Below are 24,058 nucleotides of genomic sequence, written 5' to 3'. Positions count from 1 at the left end.
TCTCGATGCCACGCCACCACTCTCTTTGCCATTTCAGAACATGCTACTCTACTCCACGACACCCCTTTTTATGACACTCCACGCCATTGTCCTTTACCCCACTAACTTTTAGCCACATTGGTGTACAGCATGGTTAAAACATATTGGCAAAGCCAATAGTTCTTGCATACGTGAGGCTATTGGCTTTGCCAATGCTTGTTATGGTGTACCAGTACTACACAAATTGAATAGTCCTTTGATATACAAATAGTTTAACATTTGGGACCCTAATGTGGACAGAATCTCAAATGCAGTTTTGAAGGGATCTAAAATATCTTCCACATGGGCAGAGAGTTTTCCAATTTATTAACAAGCTATGGCATAGCCAATAGGTCTCGCCTTTGGGACCTTATAAGTATTTAGTTATGCAGCACAATATCATTGGTACAACAGCATCAGCTGTTGCATAGCTAAACACTTAAAAGGTCCCAAAGGCGAGGCCTATTGGCTATGCCAATGCTTGTTTTGTTATGGGGGGGCATAAATAACAGGAGGGTGAAGGTCAGTCAGTCAGTCAGTGAGAGTGAGTCATCAGTCAGTGAGAGAGTCAGTCAGTCAGTGAGAGAGAGAGAGTCAGTCAGTCAGTGAGAGAGTGAGAGTCAGTCAGTGAGAGAATGAGAGTCAGTCAGTGAGAGGGTCAGTCATCAGTGAGCGTGAGAGAGTCAGTCAGTGAGAGGGAGAGTCAGTGAGAGTGAATGAGAGTGAGAGAGCGAGTCAGTTAGTGAGTGAAAGAGAGTCAGTGGGATAGTCAGTCAGTGAGAGTGAGTCAGTCTTTTAGCGAAAGAGTCAGTCTTTTAGCAAGAGTCAGTCAAACTTTTAGTGAGAGTCAGTGAGAGTCAGTCAGTGAGAGTCAGTCAGTGAGAGAGTCAGTCAGTAAGAGAGTCAGTCAGTGAGAGAGTCAGTCAGTCAGTCAGTCAGAGAGTCAGTCAGTCAGTGAGAGAGTCAGTCAGTCAGTGAGAGAGTCAGTCAGTCAGTCAGTGAGAGAGTCAGTCAGTCAGTCAGTGAGAGAGTCAGTCAGTCAGTGAGAGAGTCAGTCAGTCAGTGAGAGAGTCAGTCAGTCAGTGAGAGAGTCAGTCAGTGAGAGAGTCAGTCAGTCAGTGAGAGAGTCAGTCAGTCAGTGAGAGAGTCAGTCAGTCAGTGAGAGAGTCAGTCAGTGAGAGAGTGGGAGAGTCAGTCAGTGAGAGAGTGGGAGAGTCAGTCAGTGAGAGAGTCTGTCAGTGAGAGTGAGTCAGTCAATCAGTGAGAGTGAGTCAGTCAGTGAGAGAGAGTGAGTGAGTCAGTGAGTGAGTCGGTCAGTCAGTGAGAGTGAGTCTGTCAGTCAGAGTATCAGTTAGAGTGAGTGAGTCAGTCAGTGAGAGTGGGAGAGTCTGTCAGTCCGTGAGTCAGTGAGAGTGAGTCAGTCAGTGAGAGAGAGTCTGTCAGTCAGTGAGAGTCAGTGGGAGAGAGTGGGTGAGTCTGTCAGTGAGTGTCAGTCAAACTTTTAGTGAGAGTCAGTCAGTGAGAGAGTCAGTCAGTGAGAGAGTCAGTCAGTGAGAGAGTCAGTCAGTGAGAGAGTCAGTCAGTGAGAGAGTCAGTCAGAGAGTCGGTCAGTGAGATAGTCAGTCAGTCAGTCAGTCAGTGAGAGAGTCAGTCAGTCAGTGAGAGAGTCAGTCAGTCAGTGAGTCAGTCAGTGAGAGTGAGTCAGTCAGTGAGAGAGAGTGGGAGAGTCCGTCAGTCAGTGAGAGAGTCAGTCAGTGAGAGTGAGAGTCAGTGAGAGTGAGAGTCAGTGAGAGTGAGAGTCAGTGAGAGTGAGAGTCAGTCAGAGTGAGTCAGTCAGAGTGAGTCAGTCAGAGCGAGTCAGTCAGAGCGAGTCAGTCAGAGCGAGTCAGTCAGAGCGAGTGGGAGAGTCAGTCAGTGAGTCAGTCAGTCAGTCAGTCATTGAGAGTGAGTCAGTCAGTCAGTGAGAGAGAGTGGGAGAGTCCGTCAGTCAGTGAGAGAGTCAGTCAGTGAGAGTCAGTGAGAGTGAGAGTCAGTGAGAGTGAGAGTCAGTCAGAGTCAGTCAGAGCGAGTCAGTCAGAGCGAGTCATTCAGAGCGAGTCAGTCAGAGCGAGTCAGTGAGAGAGAGTGGGAGAGTCAGTCAGTGAGAGAGTGAGTCAAGGAGAGTGAGTCAAGGAGAGTCTGTCAGAAAGAGTCTGTCAGAAAGAGTGAGTGAGTCAGTCAGTGAGAATGAATGAGAGCGGGAGAGAGAGAGTCAGTTAGTCAGTCAGTGAAAGAGAGTGAGTCAGTGGGATAGTCAGTCAGTGAGAGTGAGTCAGTCTTTTAGCAAGAGTGAGTCAGTCTTTTAGCGAGTCAGTCAGTCTTTTAGCGAGAGTCAGTCAAACTTTTAGTGAGAGTCAGTCATGAGAGTCAGTGAGAGAGAGTCAGTCAGTGAGAGAGAGTCAGTCAGTGAGAGAGAGTGAGTCGGTCAGTGGGTGAGAGTCGGTCAGTGAGTGAGAGTGAGTCGGTCAGTGAGTGAGAGTGAGTCGGTTCAGTGAGTGAGAGATCACAGCCGACCAGCTCGCGACTTCCCTGAGCAAGAACCCACCCACCAGCGCAACGAACCCCAGCCAACCGGCCACCAACCTCACGAAGTGGATCAGCGACTGCGCAGACGACCTCGCCCCCCTGAGGACCCCGCCTAGCAGACGCGGCAGCAAGAAAGCCCCATGGTTCACCGACGAACTCAAGAGCTCCAAGAAGAACTGCCGAGCCCTCGAGAGAACCTGGCGCAGAGACCCTACACCGGACAACATGACTGCCCTCAAGCTCGCCCGAAAACACCACCAACTTATCCACGCCACCAAGAAAACTGCATTCAAGGAACGACTGGACAACAACGCACACAACAGCAAGGAACTCTTCAACATTGTTAAAGAGCTCTCCAACCCCAACGCCGGAAACAACGACACCACCCCTTCGCAAGACCTCTGCAACTCCCTCGCCTCCTACTTCCACAACAAGATCGCGGACATACACAACAGCTTCAGCACTCAACCGACGCACGCCACGACCGAACCACCGCCCCCCACCACCACCCTCCGCGCCTGGACCCCGATCACAGCACCGAAGACACCGTCCGCACGATGAACTCCATCCACTCCGGATCTCCGACCGACCCCTGCCCTCACCACGTCTTCAACAAGGCCGACACTGTCATCGCACCCCACCTGCGGGACATCATCAACACCTCCTTCGACACCGCTACCTTCCCAGAGAGCTGGAAGCACGCCGAACTCAGCGCTCTACTAAAGAAGCCATCAGCCGACCCCACCGACCTCAAGAACTACCGCCCCATCTCGCTGCTCCCGTTCCCTGCAAAAGTCATCGAGAAGACCATCAACAAGCAGCTGGCCGCCTTCCTCGAGACGAACGGATCCCTCGACCTCTCGCAGTCTGGCTTCCGGGCCAACCACAGCACCGAGACCGCCCTGATAGCAGCCACCGATGACATCCGAGCCCTGCTTGACAACGGAGAAACAGCTGCCCTCATCCTCCTAGACCTCTCCGCGGCCTTCGACACTGTCTGCCACCGTACACTAGTGCAGCGACTCAGCAACGTCGGAATCCAGGAGAAGGCACTGGAGTGGATCATCTCCTTCCTCGCCGGAAGGACACAGAGAGTCCGCCTCCCCCCGTTCAGATCTGAAGCCACCGAAGTCATCTGCGGCGTTCCTCAAGGCTCCTCGCTCAGTCCAATCCTCTTCAACGTCTACATGAGCCCCCTCGCAGACATCGCACGCCAGCACAACCTCAACATCATCTCCTACGCCGACGACACCCAGCTGATCCTCTCCCTCACCAACGACCCCGCCACCGCCAGAGCCAACCTTCACGAAGGGATGAAGAACAGCCGCCTGAAACTGAACTCGGACAAGACGTAAGTCCTCATCCTGGGATCCTCACCCTCCGCCTGGGACGACTCCTGGTGGCCCCCCGCCCTAGGCAGTGCACCCAAACCAACAGACCACGCACGCAACCTGGGCTTCATCCTGGACTCCTCCCTCTCCATGACCAGACAAGTCAACGCCGTCTCCTCGTCATGCTTCAACATCCTGCGCATGCTACGCAAGATCTTCCGGTGGATCCCCACCGAGACCAGGAAGACGGTCACCCAGGCCCTCGTCACCAGCCGTCTGGACTATGGCAACTCCCTCTACGCCGGAACCACCGCCAAACTCCAGAAGAGACTCCAGCGGATCCAGAACGCCTCAGCACGACTCATCCTGGACATCCCCCGTTGCAGCCACATCTCCGGACACCTGAGAGACCTGCACTGGCTCCCGGTCAACAAGAGAAACCAAGGCCCAGGATACCTCAACAGCCGCCTCAACTTCTACGCCCCCAAACGCCAGCTTCGATCGACCGGCCACGCCCTCGCCGCCGTCCCCCGCATCCGAAGAGCCACCACAGGGGGACGGTCCTTCTCCTACCTCGCCGCCAAGACATGGAACTCCCTCCCGACCCACCTCCGCCTGACCCAGGACCACCTCGCCTTCAGGAAGCAACTCAAGACCTGGCTGTTCGAGCAGTAGCAGACCCCCCTCCCCTAGCGCCTTGAGACCCTCTGGGTGAGTAGTGCGCTATATAAATGCTTTGATTGATTGAATGATTGAGTGAGTCTGTCAGTCAGTGAGACTGTCAGTCAGAGTGAGTGAGTCAGTCAGAGAGAGAGTGGGAGAGTCCGTCATTGAGTCTGTCAGTCAATGAGAGAGAGAGTGAGTCAGTGAGAGAGAGTGGGAGAGTGTTAGTCCGTGAGAGACTGTCAGTGAGAGTGAGTCAGTCAGTCTGTCAGTGAGAGTGAGTGAGTCAGAGTGAGTCTGTCAGTCAGTGAGAGAGAGTGGGAGAGTGTCAGTGATAGTCTGAGAGTCTGTCAGTGAGAGTGAGTCAGTGAGAGTCAGCGAGAGTGAGTCAGTCAGTGAGTAAGAGTGAGTCTGTCAGTCAGTGAGAGTGAGTCAGTCAGTCAGTGAGAAAGAGTGGAAGAGTCCATCAATGAGAGTCTGTGAGTCAGTGCGAGTGAGTCAGTCAATCAGTGAGAGTCTGTTAGTGAGAGTGAGAGTGAGTGAGTCAGTGAGTGAGTGAGTCGGTCAGTCAGTCAGAGTGAGTCGGTCAGTCGGTCAGTCAGTGAGAGTGAGTGTCAGTCAGAGTGTCAGTTAGAGTGAGTGAGTCAGTCAGTGAGAGTGGGAGAGTCTGTCAGTCAGTGAGAGTCAGCCAGTGAGAGAGAGTGGGTGAGTCTGTCAGTGAGAGTGTTAGTCAGTGAGAGTGAGTCAGTCAGTGAGAGTCAGTGAGAGTGAGTGAGTCAGTGAGAGTGATTCAGTCAGTGAGAGTCTGTAAGTGTGAGTGAGTTAGTCAGTCAGTGGGCGAGTCAGTCAGTGAGAGTCTGTCAGTGAGAGTGAGTCAGTCAGTGAGAGTGGGAGAGTCTGTGAGTCAGTGAGAGTGAGTCAGTCAGTGAGAGAGAGTCTGTCAGTCAGTGAGAGTCAGTCAGTGAGAGAGAGTGGGTGAGTGTTAGTGAGAGTGTCAGTGAGAGTGAGTCAGTGAGTGAGAGTCTGTTAGTGAGAGTGAGTCAGTCAGTGAGAGTGAGTCAGCGAGAGAGAGTGAGAGAGTCAGTGAGTGAGTCAGTCAGTGAGAGTGAGTGAGTCAGTCAGTCAGTGAGAGAGTCAGTGAGAGTGTCAGTGAGAGTGAGTGAGTGGGAGAGTCAGTGAGTGAGAGTGAGTGAGTGGGAGAGTGTCAGTGAGAGTGAGTCAGTCAGTGAGAGTCTGTTAGTGAGAGTGAGTCAGTCAGTGAGTCAGTCAGTCAGTCAGTGAGAGTGGGTGAGTGTCAGTGAGAGTGTCAGTGAGAGTGAGTCAATCAGTGAGAGTCTGTTAGTGAGAGTGAGTCAGTCAGTGAGAGTGAGTCAGCGAGAGAGAGTGAGTCAGCGAGAGAGAGTGAGAGAGTCAGTCAGTGAGCATGAGTGAGTCAGTCAGTGAGAGAGTCTGTCAGTGAGAGTCTGTCAGTGAGTGAGAGTGGGAGAGTGTCAGTGAGAGTGAGTCAGTCAGTGAGAGTCTGTTAGTGAGAGTGAGTCAGTCAGTGAGAGTCTGTCAGTCAGTGAGAGTGAGTGAGTCAGTCCGAGAGAGAGAGAGTCAGTCAGTGAGAGTGTCAGTGAGAGAGAGTGAGTGGGAGAGTCAGTCAGTGAGTGAGAGTGAGTGAGTGGGAGAGTGTCAGTGAGAGTGAGTCAGTCAGTGAGAGTCTGTTGGTGAGAGTGAGTCAGTTAGTGAGAGTGAGTGAGTCAGTCAGAGAGAGAGAGAGAGTCAGTCAGTGAGAGTGTCAGTGAGAGTGAGTGAGTGGGAGAGTCAGTCAGTGAGTGAGAGTGAGTGAGAGGGAGAGTGTCAGTGAGAGTGAGTCAGTGAGAGTGAGTGAAAGTGGGAGAGTCTGTCAGTGATAGTCTGTCAGTGAGAGTGAGTCAGTCAGTGAGAAAGTGAGAGTGAGTCAGTCAGTGAGAGAGAGTTTTGAGAGTCAGTTAGTGAGAGAGTGGGAGAGTCAGTCAGTGAGAGAGAGTGAGTCAGTCAGTGAGAGAGGGTGAGAGAGGGGGAGAGTCAGTGAGAGTCTGTCAGTGAGAGTGAGTGTGAGTGAGACAGTCCGTGAGTGAGAGCCAATGAGTGAGTGGGAGAGTCAGTCAGTGAGAGAGAGAGTGGGAGAGTCAGTGAGAGAGAGAGTGGGAGAGTGTCAGTGAGTCTATCAGTGAGAGTCTGTCAGTGAGAGTCTGTCAGTCAGTGAGAGTGAGTGAGTCAGTCAGTCAGAGAGAGAGAGAGAGAGAGAGAGTCAGTCAGTGAGAGTGTCAGTGTGTCAAGAATTCCTGTCATACAAGGGAAACACGCCCTTATGTAAACAGGAGAGCTGTTACATAACTCAAGGAAAACACGCCCTTATGTAAACAGGAGAGCTGTTACATAACTCAAGGGAAACACGCCCTTATGTAAACAGGAGAGCTGTTACATAACTCAAGGGAAACACGCCCTTATGTAAACAGGAGAGCTGTTACATAACTCAAGGAAACACGCCCTTATGTAAACAGGAGAGCTGTTACATAACTCAAGGAAAACACGCCCTATAAAGGGAGGAACCGGGAGGTACAACGCTGTCGGATATTGTGTTCACACCGACGTACCTGCTTCGTGAAGAGCAGTGTTCCGGAGTGGTGCTCCAGTAAGGCAAGAACGGAGGTAGGTCGAGTCGTTACTCCCTGGGCCGTGTCTTGCCCCATCGTCACCTGTGAAGGACCCGGAAGCTCTACCGGTCAACCATTGAGCTTCGCTTTTTGACTCGGCTGAGTCCAAGCGCAGTGGCGCTTTTGCTGGTTGGAGTCGTAACTCCCAGCCCGACCAGAGACACAGGGACTGCCAGCTGTAACGCACACCAGGAGGTGTTTGCCGCGTTACAGACTCGGAAGTCCACAGGATCGATCGAGCGGCTGCTCTCGGTTCAGTCTTCTTGCTTGTGATTGGGGTATCGGTGACGCATCACCAGGAGGTGACTCCGCGTCCCGGTGCAGTCTGAGGAAGAGGTTGAGCGGCTGCTCCCTTCAGGTAGAGACCCCGGCTGGGTGTTTCCCTGACTCCTCGATTCTCCCCAACACTCTTCGTGCCCCTCACAGCCTACCGATTGGCATTGTCGGCCATTTCATTTCTGCCCTCTGTTGGCATACGCCGGGACCGGCGTATATGCAGAGGACGGTTAGGACCATCCGTGCTGTGGGCTGGTAACGTACTTAGCCTGGAGGATTCCAGTGACTATAACTTTTGTTTATTCTTTGTATTATATTTGCCTTCATTAAAACAACTAACCCTTCACTAGTGGTTGCGTCCTCATTGTCGTGTCTGTTAAACGATCCTGAGACGTTCAGGGCGTTACAAAATATCCGACCTTAATAACACTAACTGTCTCCCGGTCGATAACAGACATGGCAACACTTGATGATGTGCTGGCTGCTTTAGCGGCCATGCAAGTTGAAGTGGCTGCCTCTAGGCAAGAAACAGCCGATGTAAAAGCCAGACTGGATGCTATCCAATTGGACCCGCTCACGCCCAGCACCTCCCTCACGAATCAGACCCCTGCGGTAGTAGTGGAAATGCCGGTAGCCATCCCCTTGGCGACACCAGAGAGGTACAGTGGGGATCCTAACACAGTGCAGGTATTCCTCACACAAGTGGCGCTACATTTATCGTGCAAACCAAAGGCGTTCCCCACGAGTCAGGCTCGTGTGGCTTTCCTTATATCCTATTTGGCTGGAAACGCGGCACAATGGGCCGTACCTCTGGTGAGCAGGGACGACCCCATCTTATGTGATTGGGGTGCTTTTCGCGAGGAATTCCTGAAGGTATTCGACAGAAGGGCTGACTCGTACACGGCGGACCGTGAAATGCTTGAGTTGAGACAGGGATCCAACGACCTGGTGCAGTATCTCAACGCGTTCCGAAGGCTGGTTGCGGAAACCAAGTGGCCTGTTGCTAAACAGACGGCGCTCTTCCATCAAGGGCTGTGCGATGAGCTCAAGGACGCCGTGGCTCATATTGACCCTCAACCCAAGACATGTGAGGGCCTTATCAACCTGGTATTACGGCTGGAACATAGGCTAAGTGAAAGAAAGGGGGATCATGGGAGAAAAGGAAAATCCCTTCCATCCTATGTGACGGTGGGAAGTCCTGAAACTTCCACCGCATCCAAGGGAGAACCCATGGACATCGGCGCAATACGAGCGAGCCTCACAGCCACGGAGAAAGAGTCACGCCGTAAACAAGGATTGTGCCTATATTGTGGCAAAAAAGGCCACTACGTACGTGAATGCCCTGCCAAACCGAAGACGTCACGTTATCGGGCCAACCGGTCGGTAACAGCCGTAGTGGACATACCGGCGGAAAACTGGAGGACTCCAAGACCAGAGAAGGGGCATCTCGGAGTCACTCATCCATCCCTTCACTTTCCAACTCGGTCACTAAGGGACAACGACACCTGTTTATCACGGTGCACGTGGGAGTGCATGACCAGTGGATACCCGTTGTGGCCATGGTGGATTCAGGGGCCACTGGCATGTTTATGGACCACAACGAGGCATGCAGGCTAGGGCTAGTGCTTCTTCCCAAAGCTGTACCCGAAGACGTCTATGCTGTAGACGGAAGGCGATTGGTGACGGGGCCCATCGGGCAGCACACGGGGGTCCTTCCGATGAGATATGGGTGGAACCATTTGGAACAAATCGATTTTAACATCATCCGAGCGCCCCAATATGGCGTCATATTGGGATTGCCGTGGCTACAGAAACACAACCCCTTTGTGGATTGGCCAACACATCGCATCGAAATGACGTCACCGTATTGCATCCTGCATTGTGGAATAAGAACGGAATCCCTTGACGCAGATGAGAGCGGGAGTCAGACGGTGGCTACAGCGGCAGAAAAAGATGTGGCTCTCCCCCAGGCTTATCACAGTTTTGAGGATGTATTTGATGAGGTGAAGGCGGAAGTGCTACCACCACATAGACAGTTTGACTGCCAGATCGACCTGGTGCCAGGGGCCAGCGTTCCCAGCGGCAGGCTGTATGCCCTGACGGAGCCTGAAAACGTGCATCTCCGGGGGTACCTGGATAAACTCCTCAAGCTAGGATTCATCCGCCCGTCCAAGTCTCCGGCCGCCTCGCCACTCTTCTTCATCCCGAAGGCTAATGGGGAGCTGAGAGCCTGTGTGGACTTTAGGGCATTGAATGCGATAACCATAAAAAATCGGTACCCCTTGCCTCTCATCAGTGTACTTCTGGAACAGGTCAAGAAAGCTCGTATCTACACCAAGTTGGATTTGAAAGGGGCATACCATCTGGTGCGCATGAGGGACGGAGACGAGTGGAAGACCGCCTTTAAGACCAGGTTCGGCCTTTTTGAGTACCTCGTCATGCCGTTCGGTCTGTGCAACGCCCCGGCAGCCTTTCAGTACTTTTTGAATGAGGTATTCAGAGAGGAGTTGGATATCTACGTGGTCGTATATATCGACGACATCCTCATCTATTCGTCCAGTGTGGAGGAGCACGTACACCACGTCAAAGCTGTGCTCCAAAAGCTGAGGGAAAACATGCTGTTTTGTAAACTCAGCAAGTGTGACTTCCACGTCACATCCGTGGAATTCCTCGGAGTGATGCTGAGTCCAGAGGGACAGGAGATGGCAGAACGAAAGATCAAGGCGGTGAAAGAATGGCCGGTGCCCCAAAGCGTGAAGGACGTCCAAAGTTTCATTGGCTTCGCCAACTTTTACAGGCGGTTCATTGATGGATTTTCAGGAGTGGTGGCCCCAATCACACAGCTACTGAGGAAGTCCAAGGAGTTTGTCTGGTCCTCTGAAGCGAACAAAGCCTTTGAGGCCCTGAAAAGCGCCTTTGGTAAGGCGCCGGTGTTGGCTCACCCCGATCCGGATCTCCCCTACGTGGTGGAAGCGGACGCGTCGGATGTGGCGCTGGGGGCTATCTTGTCCCAACGCAACCACGACACAGGGGTGCTTCATCCCGTTGCGTACATGTCCCGCAAACTCAACGACGCCGAACGCAACTACCATATTGCGGAGAAGGAGCTTCTCGCAATCAAGGACGCCTTCACCGAATGGAGGCATTGGTTGATGGGGGCAAGACATGTGGTATCGGTGTACACGGACCATCGGAACCTAAAGTTCATGACGGCCACTAGACACCTTTCTCCCAGGCAGCTGCGGTGGATGATCTTCTTTGCGGGGTTCAACTTCCGCATCACATATCGGCCGGGGACGGAAAACCGAAAGGCGGACGCCCTGTCCCGTCAATCTGCAGTTAAGGAACCATTGCCTGCGACCGAGCGTTCCATCATTTCCCCGAGGATGGTATTGGGGGTTATCCAACCGGATACTTTCCTGAGGGGAATAAAGAGAGGGATCAGGTCATTCGCATGGCGGAGGTGGCTCCTCAGTCACAGAGAATGGCAGCTGAAGGACGGGATACCCCTGAAGGGCAGGTGCCTATTGATACCCACGCCTAGGCTAAGGAAACAAGCATTCATCTGGTGCCATGACTCTCCATGCGCAGGTCATTTGGGCTTTGAAAAAACGGTGGCTAGCATGGGACGGCATTTCTGGTGGCCAACCATGAGAGTGGATGTCAGGAGGTGGGGACAGGAGTGTCCTACGTGTGCTACCATGAAGGCCGACCATGGCCGAACCCAAGGGCTCTTACATCCACTTCCAACCCCGGATAGACCATGGGATAGCATATCACTGGACTTCGTGGTGGGCCTACCGGTAGACCAGGGGATGACGGCAATACTGGTGGTGGTGGATTACTTGACGAAAATGGGGCACTTCATCCCCTGCAAGAGAGTCCCTACGGCCGGGGAATTGGCGTCACTACTCCTAAAGAATGTGGTACGACTGCATGGATTACCTGGGGTGATCGTGTCGGACCGGGGGTCGCAGTTTACTGCGCAATTCTGGAAGACTTGGTGCACTGCGCTGCATGTTAAGACCGCCCTGTCCACCAGCTACCACCCTCAAACGGACGGCCAAACCGAGCGCCTGAACCAAACGCTCAAACAGTATCTGCGATGTTTTGTGGACCAGGGCAGGGAAGAATGGGTAGACTTGCTATGGGTTGCAGAGATAGCCTATAACAACGCCACTCACAGCTCCACGCAGTCATCTCCGTTCTATAGCAACTATGGCCAACATCCCAGGTTCTTGCCATTTCTACATCCGTTCAGAGAGGACAGGATTCCCGCCACAGCGGACAGGGTGGCACACATAAAAGACACATTGATGTGCTCAAGGGCTGTCCTAATAGAGGCCAAGAGAAGATACAAGGCTGCGGCAGATAGGAAGAGAAGGCCCGGGCCACTGTACCGCACTGGAGACTACGTCTGGATATCCACAAGAAACATGAGGTTTCGAAAGAACAGTGTGTTCCATCCCAAGTACATGGGCCCCTATCGAATTACCAAGTGTATGGGTCCCGTGAACGTGAAGGTGTGCTTGCCCCAGTCATTGCGGATACACCCTGTCTTTCATGTATCATTGCTCAAACCAGCACCCTCCAAGCCGTCTGGGACACCTCGGCCGGTATGCGTGGAGTCGGAGGTGGAGTATGAAGTGTCGGGCATACGGGCGTCCAAATGGCGCAGGGGGAAGCTGTGGTACCTGGTTGCGTGGAAAGGCTATGGCCCGGAGGAGCATTCATGGGAACCGGCTGAAGGGGTTCATGCTCCGCGCTTGGTCTCCTTGTTCCATCGGCGTTTTCCTGCCAGCGCTGGACCCGTGGGGAGCCGCTGAGAGGGAGGATGTACTGTCAAGAATTCCTGTCATACAAGGGAAACACGCCCTTATGTAAACAGGAGAGCTGTTACATAACTCAAGGAAAACACGCCCTTATGTAAACAGGAGAGCTGTTACATAACTCAAGGGAAACACGCCCTTATGTAAACAGGAGAGCTGTTACATAACTCAAGGAAACACGCCCTTATGTAAACAGGAGAGCTGTTACATAACTCAAGGAAAACACGCCCTATAAAGGGAGGAACCGGGAAGTACAACGCTGTCGGATATTGTGTTCACACCGACGTACCTGCTTCGTGAAGAGCAGTGTTCCGGAGTGGTGCTCCAGTAAGGCAAGAACGGAGGTAGGTCGAGTCGTTACTCCCTGGGCCGTGTCTTGCCCCATCGTCACCTGTGAAGGACCCGGAAGCTCTACCGGTCAACCATTGAGCTTCGCTTTTTGACTCGGCTGAGTCCAAGCGCAGTGGCGCTTTTGCTGGTTGGAGTCGTAACTCCCAGCCCGACCAGAGACACAGGGACTGCCAGCTGTAACGCACACCAGGAGGTGTTTGCCGCGTTACAGACTCGGAAGTCCACAGGATCGATCGAGCGGCTGCTCTCGGTTCAGTCTTCTTGCTTGTGATTGGGGTATCGGTGACGCATCACCAGGAGGTGACTCCGCGTCCCGGTGCAGTCTGAGGAAGAGGTTGAGCGGCTGCTCCCTTCAGGTAGAGACCCCGGCTGGGTGTTTCCCTGACTCCTCGATTCTCCCCAACACTCTTCGTGCCCCTCACAGCCTACCGATTGGCATTGTCGGCCATTTCATTTCTGCCCTCTGTTGGCATACGCCGGGACCGGCGTATATGCAGAGGACGGTTAGGACCATCCGTGCTGTGGGCTGGTAACGTACTTAGCCTGGAGGATTCCAGTGACTATAACTTTTGTTTATTCTTTGTATTATATTTGCCTTCATTAAAACAACTAACCCTTCACTAGTGGTTGCGTCCTCATTGTCGTGTCTGTTAAACGATCCTGAGACGTTCAGGGCGTTACACAGTGAGAGAGAGAGTGGGAGAGTGTCAGTGAGTCTATCAGTGAGAGTCTGTCAGTGAGAGTCTGTCAGTGAGAGTCTGTCAGTCAGTCAGTCAGTGAGAGAGTGGGAGAGTCAGTCAGTGAGTGTGAGTGAGAGTGAGTGAGAGTCTGTCAGTGAGAGTGAGTGAGTCAGTCTGTCAGTGAGTGTCAGTGAGAGTGAGAGTGAGTGTAAGAGTGAGTGTGAGTGTCAGAGAGTGTCAGTGATAGTGTCAGTGAGAGTGAGAGTGTCAGTGAGAGTGAGTGAGAGTGAGTGTAAGTGAGAGTCAGTGAGTCAGTGAGTGAGAGAGTCCGTGTGAGTGAGAGTGTCAGTGAGAGTGTCAGTGTGAGTGTCAGTGAGAGTGTGAGAGAGTGAGTGTCAGTGAGAGTGTGAGAGTCTGTGAGAGTGAGTCAGACATTAATGCAAGGCATTTGCAGTTAGGGTGAGTACACCAAAGCTCAACTTTCATTGTGACAATGGTTCGAATATAAAACCCAAACATGTTTGCAGAGTTCAACGATTTGTGGCTATTTCTAATGCTCTGAGGATACTACATTATTATATGCAAATAAATACATGCAGATCAAATAAAAGAAACAATTATAGTGAAGACTTGATCCACATGTTCAGAAAACCTCTAATTTCCCATCTTTCAAAAGAGCACAAGCAGCAGCTGTTTTAAAGCACTCGTGCTTGTGCTCGTCATTGCTAATTTATATTAATCGATTTCATTTGAAAGTAATTCAATTAAGATAGACAGCACATCGGGTAAGGATTACAACGCACCTGAGAAAACACGTTAAACTCTTATCTTAGCAAGCCCGGGAGTGGTGCGTGCGTGCGCATGCGCTCAGTCTTCACTTTTTCAAGCACTGCACTCGTGCTTGTGGCGCGCTGCTGCGCACTCCCGCAAGGTGGATGCCGCCACAAGCACGAGTGCAGTGCTTGAAAAAGTGAAGAACGACGGCTAAAGGCCCTCCTATGCAGCGCATGCGTGCTGCGTAGGCGAGACCTAAAAAGGACCTTAGGGATAACCCAAGCAAGTATTGACTGATTAGTCTTATAGACAGTCTCCACAAGATTTTTTTGTAGAGCTCTCAAACGAATTCCAAGCCTGGATGGACGAGTATGATATTCTCTCACATCTACAAGCCTGTTTTAGGAAATAAAAACATCAGCACAATAGACTATGCGTTTAGGTTCATGCAGATATAGTGGAAAACAGTCATACTTGGGAGGGGACGCCTCTATGTTGTTTTTGTGGATATTAGGTCTGTTTGTTGACATGATCCCATGGACAAACTTTAGTGAGTTTCAAAAGAGACGGGAGTCTCTGAAAAGATCTGGTGTATCATAACAAGACTGCACGATTAAGCCTATGCACAAGTTAGAAGGGGGATCCAAGGTGAATTGATAGAACACAACACTATTCAGAAACTGGTTCGGCAGGGGTGTGTTCTGCCACTAAAACTATTTTCATTATTTATAAATGGGGTTGTGGATTTTCTCAGCTCACGTGTGAATAATTCTCCAGAACTACTCGGTCACAAGATTTTAGCCCTCCTGTTTGCAGACAAAACACCATTGATCTCAAAGTCACCTGTGGGCCTTCAGGTCCTATTAGACCGTTTTATGGACTTCTGCAGACAAAAAGAGCTCGAAGTGAATACTGGTAATAAACACTTATGGTATTCAACCTGCATAAGACCTCCCGGGGCACTCTCAAACAAAGAGTTAAGGTCTTAGAATAGTTTCGTTTCAACCTAGATATTCAGTCTTTGGACTTGCAGATAAACAAAAGCACAGTTAAATTGCAACAACAGATAGAATTACTGAGAACACTTATAAAGACCATGACAAAATCGTTTTCTACCGCACAGCAGCTATAGGATGTACATACATTGGGAGGGGCATTATGTGGTGTAGAGCTGTGGGAGCACTAAAAGCTGTCAAATTTGGGAAAAGTGCTTCCTTAGCTCCTTGCTTAATTTGCCCCAGAGTACTCCACCCTTACCCCTCCAGGTGGTTATGATAGTCAAGAGCATTTTACAGAAAATTAAAATCAGACCACTGCTCTACTGAAGGCAGATTTGGTACACAGATGAACTGATTTTCTATAGAATGGCACTTTGGGAGGTCATTCCAGCTGACCCCACATTTAAAAGTCTGTGGCTGACATTTATTAAATCATATTTAAGCACCTTAGAACTGGGAGCGCCATGGTAAACCCCAAAGGAGACCAGGCAGATAAAAGATTATATAAAAGAGAAGCATTGGCTGTATGCCACAGATAATGACCTTGTTCACTGATGACATGATGGACTCACCACCACCTTCCGAGACATTAAATCAACATTACATTTTGAGCCATTCCTAGATTTGGATACTCCCCTTTTAGCCAAACAACTATAGGTGTAGAATTCTTCCCCAGAGGAGTTTTGTAGTAAATTATCTACAAAAGAGCCAACTAGCGATAAATGTAAAGTTTGCAAAAACGTAGTTGATTCTGTGGAACATGTGCTGCTTTTGCTGCACTGCCTACTGCAATTCCTGCTTAAAATGGCTTGTCCCTACTACTGGACAGATTGGAGCGACACATTATGTAACCGTTTGAACAATCCTGAGATGACACACAGGATGAACTATTGTTTACAGTATGTCTAGATTGAACACATCTATGAGGCACCTAAGCAGGACATTTTGCAACAGCATCTGCAATCAAGTTTTATCCCCCGCATGTCCTTTTTAAATAATATGGATTCTAATATACTAGGTCATTATGTAATGTTATAAGTGTTTTATTTAAATTGAACTATGAGATCTGATTCTTGAAAACGTACTATTTGCTTACGATTGTCTTATTTAAGCAGCACTTTAACAGGGAACTTTGTAATAGCAATAGTACATGAATTTTCATGTAGTTTTTTGTACATCATGTTTTATTAACAGTTTTTATGTGTTTTATGTGATTGTTTGATGGGGTTGAACCCGAAAAAGCATCTTTTAGACCGATATAAATCTACACATAATAATCTAAAAAGACGCATAACGGATCCATTTCGTGACTACCTAGAAAAATAATTTACTTAATAATACAATAATCTATTCTAACCTTGCAGGTCTTCATTTACATTGGTCCCTTTATTATATCATTGAATTAAAACTGTATGTCCTGCCGGGGATGTCGATTTGTCCCTAGGGATTACACACTGTCTGTACTGTCTTCTTGTACTAAAATAAAGAATGTCTGTTATAAAAAAACAAAAAACCTTGCAGGTCACTAGCCAAAAATATTCACCAGCATACTTTATGAAATACTGCCAAATGAGTTACCAATTGACCACTTTCCCTTCTCTCAATAAGAGTCCAAGAATAACAAAGGGTGGCCATGTTCAGAAATGGCTACAAGACTATATAAATTGTAGAAAATCACAATACCAAAGCATGCAAGATAACTAATTTCTTAAGATCTTATTTTTTTCTTGCCATCACAAAAATACTCTAAGTTAGTTTAGCAAGACCTAGCATATCAAAATCCCTGGTGGTTTGGATCTCTTTAGCAGTATAACAACATGCGTTTTGATAAAGCCAATATATCCACCATTTTTCTTAAAGCATTCATCCAGAAAGATCAAAAAGGAATCCAAAATTGTGTCCTGGACACAGACTTTCACTTTAATGCCCAATATTTCCATTATTGTGTGCCCTACCTTCCCCTGTTCACAAGGTACAGACTGGTACTAGACGGTGCTTACTTCCTCAGAAGTGCAGAGATCAGTAGAAAAAATCTGTACCTAGCTTTCTTATATTTTCTGCCATTCCACTGTATGCTTTGAAATCAACATGACAAGACTGGATACATTATGTTGTGTTTACCTTGACATCCTGCTCAAGACTGTGTATGAGTTCTCCATCCACATGACCTGTCTGGGCCACTCTTAAGCTTCTTCTCTCAGCCTTCCTGAGGCGGTACTGCAGGATGTGACAGGTCTTGTTAGCATGATCTAGCTGCTGCCGCAGCTCCTGAAATTGATAAACATCCTCCTCTGTGTAGACATCCCTCATCTCCAGCATTTCAAAGCGCAACTCCTCGATTTCGTCCTGTAAGATAATTAAGGGACACCGCCAATGAAGTATACTGTATTACATAAGAGTTATACAGATAGTAAATGAATAAAAAATACACACAAAGCAAATGACCTCAAATTTACCACTCTGCTCTGCAGAACTCTCAGGTGGGAAAATCAAGAAGGGATTAAAAAAACAGCTGTAAACCTCTGGAGAAGAAACCTCAACTTATTTCATAATAAGTTTGAGAAGCTCACCTATCCTCATTTTCTTTGCATTCTGGCACTATGGAAAATCAAAGCTGCAGCACTAGACTGCAAAAACAGTAGAGGCAAAGCCAACAGATTCGGCTTCTAATTGCAAGGGTTGGTTGATTCTATGCATAGACGTTCATCCATCCATCTCTGCACTTAATTGCTCACCACCAAGCACTCGGTCACTTTTCCCTACGCTACACTCCTACATCTTTCGTCTACCCTTTGACTCATTGTTATGCTAAATTATATTATGTGTATTTGTAAAGCGCAGTATCCCAATCCTAAGGGAATCCTGGCACTTATTTCTGCATCCACCCTTCCAAAACACCACAAATTCACCAATTGATGGAGCATTTTTAGTTATCATCCAGGCCTGCCAGCTTTGCTGGGTGATTGCAAGGGGCGGGCTGTGTAAGGGCTTCCAGTATTGTGTGACTACTAGCCTGAGATGGGTGACACTAAAGTATACAAAAAAACTGCTGGATGGAACGCTTGAATTATTCTCAGCCACTAGAAAATACGAACGGCCACATCCCAGTCCATCGTTATTTTGCACACCATCAAGCAATCAATCAGACTTTGTATAGCGCGCTAATGACCCTGAAGAGTATCCAAGCACTAGCATGAAGTGAGTCTATTCCAACAGCCAGGTCTTGTGTCCGCCCCTGAACTCAGGGAGGGATGTTGATGTTTGTAGGTGGATGGGGAGGACGTTCCAGGCTTTGGCTGAGAAGTGGGAGAAGGAGCGACCTTGGTTCGGATAGAATGGATGCATGGAACGGTGGCGAGGGCCGGGGTGGCAGACAGCAGGTGACTGGTGGGCCAGTGGAAGGTCTGATATGGGCCTGTTTGGTAAGGTCCAGGATGATTCTCGTAGCTACCTTCTGGATGGTTTGGAGGCAATTAAGAAGGTGGGTGGTGGTTCCGGCATAGAGGGCGTTCCCATAGTCGAGTTGACTGGTGAGGAGGGCGTGGGTGACAATTTTCCTGGTTGATGGTAGGGATCCATCCGAAGCCTTTCCGGAGCATTCCGAGAGTGTTGAAACAGGTGGAGGCATTCAAGTTGATTTGGAGTCTCATGCAGTGTTCGCTGTCGATGATGATTCCGAGACTTCATGTGTGGGTGGTTGGGTTGGGTGAGGGTGCAAGGGCGGAGGGCCATGAGGAGTCATTCCACAGTGAGGGGGGTCTTCCGAAGAGGAGAACTTTCGTTTTGTCAGTGTTAAGTTAGAGGCAGTTGGCTATAACTGGCTAATTTCCTTGGTTCCCACAAACGAAATCCACTAATCGTTGGTTTCTTTCGAGCCCCAAGATGTGGGACTGCAGGACAAAAATTTGGCCTGTAAAAAATCGGAAAGACTCAAGTGCAAACTGAGCCAAACATAAAATAAAAAGGGCACAGCACTGGGGTTGAGTGGTGGCAGGCATTATTCACGGGTGGCGAGGCGGGTGGGGGAATGCAGAGGGGGAAATGGTAAAAAAAAAAAAAAAAGCAAAACTTACCTTGTCACGCCGGTCCCGGGTCTGTGCTCCTGCTGTCCTCGTCAGACCAAGGCACAGGAAGCAAAGAAAAGGCTCCACTGACCAATCACAACGCTGCATTGCAGTGTTGATTGTTTTTGAGCGTCCTGTTGCGACGCTTACCAGGGAATGGGGGCCTGTGCATGTTCTCCATGCAGGCTGTAATGGAGCCTGCATGGAGAATGGGGAAAGTGCACGACTGATTTGGACCGCCCAAGAGGGCCGACCAAACAATCATTGCGCACATAGGAGTGGGCAAACCACTTCTGCCATGCTCCGTGAGCAGAGCAGCCTCGCCCACCCACAAAGGAAACAAAATGATAATAACTTAAAATTATTAGCATTTTATATTTCCTTTACTTTACTGCTCAAAAGCAGTAGTGCAACGCTCCTCCGCGATAGCGGACGAGCCGCCCCTGCTGGGGTGGGAAAAACCTATGCAGCTAAAGGGTTAACAGCTGGCCTTGCTGAAGACACATTGTGTATTTATTTAATGATGGAAAATATTTCACTTGAATCAACGCTGCAGCAGGAGTTAAACATTAAACCAAAACCCCCCAAAAACTAGAGTGAGCATTAATGACTCAGTATTTTTATTAACATTTGAGAACCCTTACCTAGTGACCAGTGGCATGCCACCCAGTTTCCACCTCCTCCCCATGTCCACATCAAAGACCGCCACATCAAGTGCACAACCAGTTGTAGTTAATGGTGCCAGCAGCCCCTTAGTATTTGCAGGCACTGACTGTCTGCTACATGATTCTGCCTCTAGCCCCAAATAAACAGCTCTGCTTTAGTTTCTAGCAATGTCTCTTCATGGCTAGTTCCAGTTCCAGTGCACCAACCAAATACCCCTCCGCCATCCTCCTGCTGCACTCAAGCATAAGAGAGCACATGTGCAGCAAAGTGCCATTCATGTGCAGAGTGCCCATGGGGGTACAGTAAACGTGACCAGTGGAGTTGGTTTGCCAAGAGACATGATAACTATACTGTGAATGTGCATATACTCATGCATGCACCAAAATGTCATACTCAAACACTAGATAAACCAGCATAGTGCAGCACAGCCCCCACACACCCATCAATGCCCACAGGGATGGAGAGAGGGAAGTCTGATGCAGGTTTACTGCAACACCCATCACAGTCCTCACCCATCAGCCCACTACATACTGTGCCACTTGCCACTTCATATGTTTCCACACAAGGAGAGCAGACTATTCACAATGAATTATGTTGTGCTGCACCAGCCCTTAAATCTCTGAAAGAAAGGGGGGAACCCAAATTAATAACCCTCCGGCATCTGGGTATATAAACAGTAATAAAGAAAAATAATGCCTCGGGACCAATAGTGTAACATATATTTTTAGGTAATGGGATAGATAAATGATCTCCTCCTTTGAGTTATATTTTTTCTCAAGACAAACTTTGTTATTCTATTTTACATGAACGTCAAAGGCAATTTCAACCTAAAGACAAATATTTTTAAACTTTTTTAAAATTGTGTGAGTGTAAGTAGTTTTTATTTTATACTTAACATCTTTCTCACAATTATATACAGATTGATTTTTTAGATCTATATACATAAACATTTACAAAATGTATAATACTTACATACAAAACATACAAAAACTGAACATATACATATCAAAACAGCCCTATTATTCAGTTAGGATGCCTATAAGATTATTTTACTAGAACATTCCTTTCTATGGAAGATCACTCCTAAAGAGACACTTAGAGATCTTGTAATTATAATCTCCACCTTAGTGAAGTACTCTTTTCTATTTACTCAAAATAACACCAAATCAAATGAGTGTCTTCAAAATCGTTGTCGACGCGTTTCAGCCAAATCAATCTTAAGGCCTCATCAGGACTAGGGCACCTTAACGTATAATTTCATAAAGTTCAACCTAATGGAACAAATTAAATATTCCTTTTTATCCGTTAATACATTAATCTTTGTTTTTACATAGGATTTTATATACACTATATACACATAGGAACATAACACACAAAAGTGAGTTTCATTTTATTACAGACGCTGAAGTGGCGGGCTGCAACCAAATCATAAAAGATATAAAGTAAAAAACACCCAATTGTGTACTTCCGCCATTATATACGTGTTCTACCTTATCATAAAAGTGGAGTGGATCCAGAGAGAGCCCTTGAGAAAATTCATTCTAGACCTTTCAAAAAACGTGTGGTACAATGCCAAAGGCCACATATATTACCTCTTTTCATCAAACGATTTCTTAAGGTAAACGGATGTGTTTCCTTTATTCTAAATTCACTTGAGTACTGTCCATTGAGGGCTTGTGATCTGCTATAGTGTTAACGTTACCCGGGCTATGACAAGGGTCCAGCTAAGTTTTGGACATCCCTCTTACTGTTTCACTGTTTCAAGAGGAGAGAGGCACGTTGTACTTGTTCATTGTGTGTTTTTGCAATATGTTTTTTTTTCCCTTTCCTTTCTGTATAGATGTTACAATTTCCCTTTGATTTATGTATAAAAACTATATCTGACTGTTAAGCGCTCTGATACCCGCAAGGGTCTTGTTCGCGCTCTATAAAACTTTTCAAATAAATAAATAAATATCTAAGAGCGCTAGAGACAAATAAGTGCCACATTAGATGAGTATCTTCATAGTTAAATATAATGATACCAAGCACCTCTATTAGATTTATTCAACTTACTGTTAAACGTTTACCTTAAGAAATCGTTGGATGAAAAGAGGTAATATATGTGGTCTTTGGCATTGTACCACACGTTTTTTGAAAGGTCTAGAATGAATTTTCTCAAGGGCTCTCTCTGGATTCACTCCACTTTTATGATAAGGTAGAACACGTATATAATGGTGGAAGTACACAATTGGGTGTTTTTTACTGTATATCTTTTATAATTTGGTTGCAGCCCGCTACTTCAGCGTCTGTAATAAAATGAAACTCACTTGTGTGTGTTATGTTCCTATGTGTATATAGTGTATATAAAATCATATGTAAAAACAAAGATTAATGTATTAACGGATAAAAAGGAATATTTAATTTGTTCCATTAGGTTGAACTTTATGAAATTATACGTTCAGGTGCCCTAGTCCTGATGAGGCCTTAAGATTGATTTGGCTGAAACGCGTCGACAACGATTTTGAAGACACTCGTTTGATTTGGTGTTATTTTTAGTAAATAGAAAAGAGTACTTCAATAAGGTGGAGATTATAATTACAAGATCTCTAAGTGTCTCTTTAGGAGTGATCTTCCATAGAAAGGAATGTTCTAGTAAAATAAGCTTATAGGCATCCTAACTAAATAATAGGGCTGTTTTGATATGTATATGTTCAGTTTTTGCATGTTTTGTATGTAAGTATTATACATTTTGTAAATGTTTATGTATATAGATCTAAAAATCAATCTGTATATAATTGTGAGAAAGATGTTAAGTATAAAATAAAAACTACTTACACTCACACAATTTAAAAAAAAGTTTAAAAATATTTGTCTTTAGGTTGGAATTGCCTTTGACGTTCATGTAAAATAGAATAACAAAGTTTGTCTTGAGAAAAAATATAACTCAAAGGAGGAGATAATTTATCTATCCCCTTACCTAAAAATATATGTTACACTATTGGTCCCGAGGCATTATTTTTCTTTATTACTGCACCAGCCCTTAAAGGCACATGCAGGGCATCAAAAAACAAAGTGATGGATGAAATGCTTGGATTAATCTCAGCTACTGGCAATTGCTCAGGGTAGCATCCCAATCCATCGTTTTTTTGCTTACCATACTAGCTCAGTTTGGATCCAGCCATATGCTAATCAGTCTTGCCTTTGCTCCAATAACTACAGTCCAGCCCGAACTGCAAGCCCAGGTACTCCTTGAACAGAAACAAACGCAACCCAGGACCGGTTTTGCACTTATTAGGGCTCATCAGCAAGGTATAGCTTGATTTCAGTGCCACAGTGAGCACAGGACCCACGTCTGAGCATACTCATCACACTTAGGGCATCAAAAAACCAAAGTGATGCATGGAATGCTTGAACTAATCTCAGTTACTGGCGATCTCTGGGGCTGCATCTCAATAAATCTTTTTTGCCCAGCAAGCCACCTCAGTTTTGACCCCAGACATATGCAAATCAGTCTTGACTATGATTCAAAGGGAACAGTCCAGGCCGAACTGCCAAGTCATGGTTTGGCAGTTTGGCTTAGACTGATCCCATTGGAGCTAAGTCAAGACTGACGTGCATATGGTCGGATCCAAAATGAGTTGGCATGCTATGCAAATTAATGATGGGCTGGGATGCGGCCCGAGTAATTATCAGTGGCTGAGATTAATTCAAGCATTCCATCCATCACTTTTTTGTATACTTTAGTTAATGACACATGTGGCATGGCACTTTTCATGGGCAACTAGCGCTGCAGCAGTTGGAACTTGCTGTACCACAGCAAATGCTTTTGTAGTGATGGAGAGTAGTAGTTGTGGTTTCTTCTGAGGTAGTAGGCAATATCAAACCTTCAATGGGAATGTGAGAACCGGATCAGGGGCAAAGATCAGGTTAATCAAGGGTTACCAGACTCCAATTCTAGCAATTCGAGTCTCACTAGGGAGGAGCGGTGTTATGGGGTCGAAACTCACAACTTGACCAACCACACAAGAACAACAAAAAAAGAAGAAAAGGAAATCAATGTCCAATCAGTGGTTTTTCTTTTTTGTTTTTTTAAACTACTTTTATTCACACACAATTAAATACTGAACATAAAATTAGAAACCTCCAGAATGAAAATGGAGCTCTCTAGCCCATCCTGAAT

The 24,058-nt window shown here is 47.6% G+C and overlaps 1 protein-coding gene across 2 annotated transcripts in view; it reads right to left on the bottom strand.

Moving 5' to 3' along the window:
* MTCL2 (microtubule crosslinking factor 2) overlaps nt 1-24,058 on the bottom strand; it is a 1,546,820-nt gene that overhangs the window by 1,378,643 nt on the left and 144,119 nt on the right. For both annotated transcript variants that reach the window (XM_085618920.1, XM_085618919.1), the window contains exon 2: nt 17,288-17,512. In XM_085618920.1, coding sequence (XP_085475046.1) covers nt 17,288-17,512 — 225 coding nt within the window. The remainder of the gene's footprint in view (nt 1-17,287; nt 17,513-24,058) is intronic.

Source organism: Triturus cristatus, chromosome 7 (assembly GCF_964204655.1).
Source record: "Triturus cristatus chromosome 7, aTriCri1.1, whole genome shotgun sequence".
Classification (NCBI taxonomy): domain Eukaryota; kingdom Metazoa; phylum Chordata; class Amphibia; order Caudata; family Salamandridae; genus Triturus; species Triturus cristatus.
Note: the sequence above shows the minus strand (reverse complement) of the source record. Positions and strands in the feature narration are given on the sequence as shown.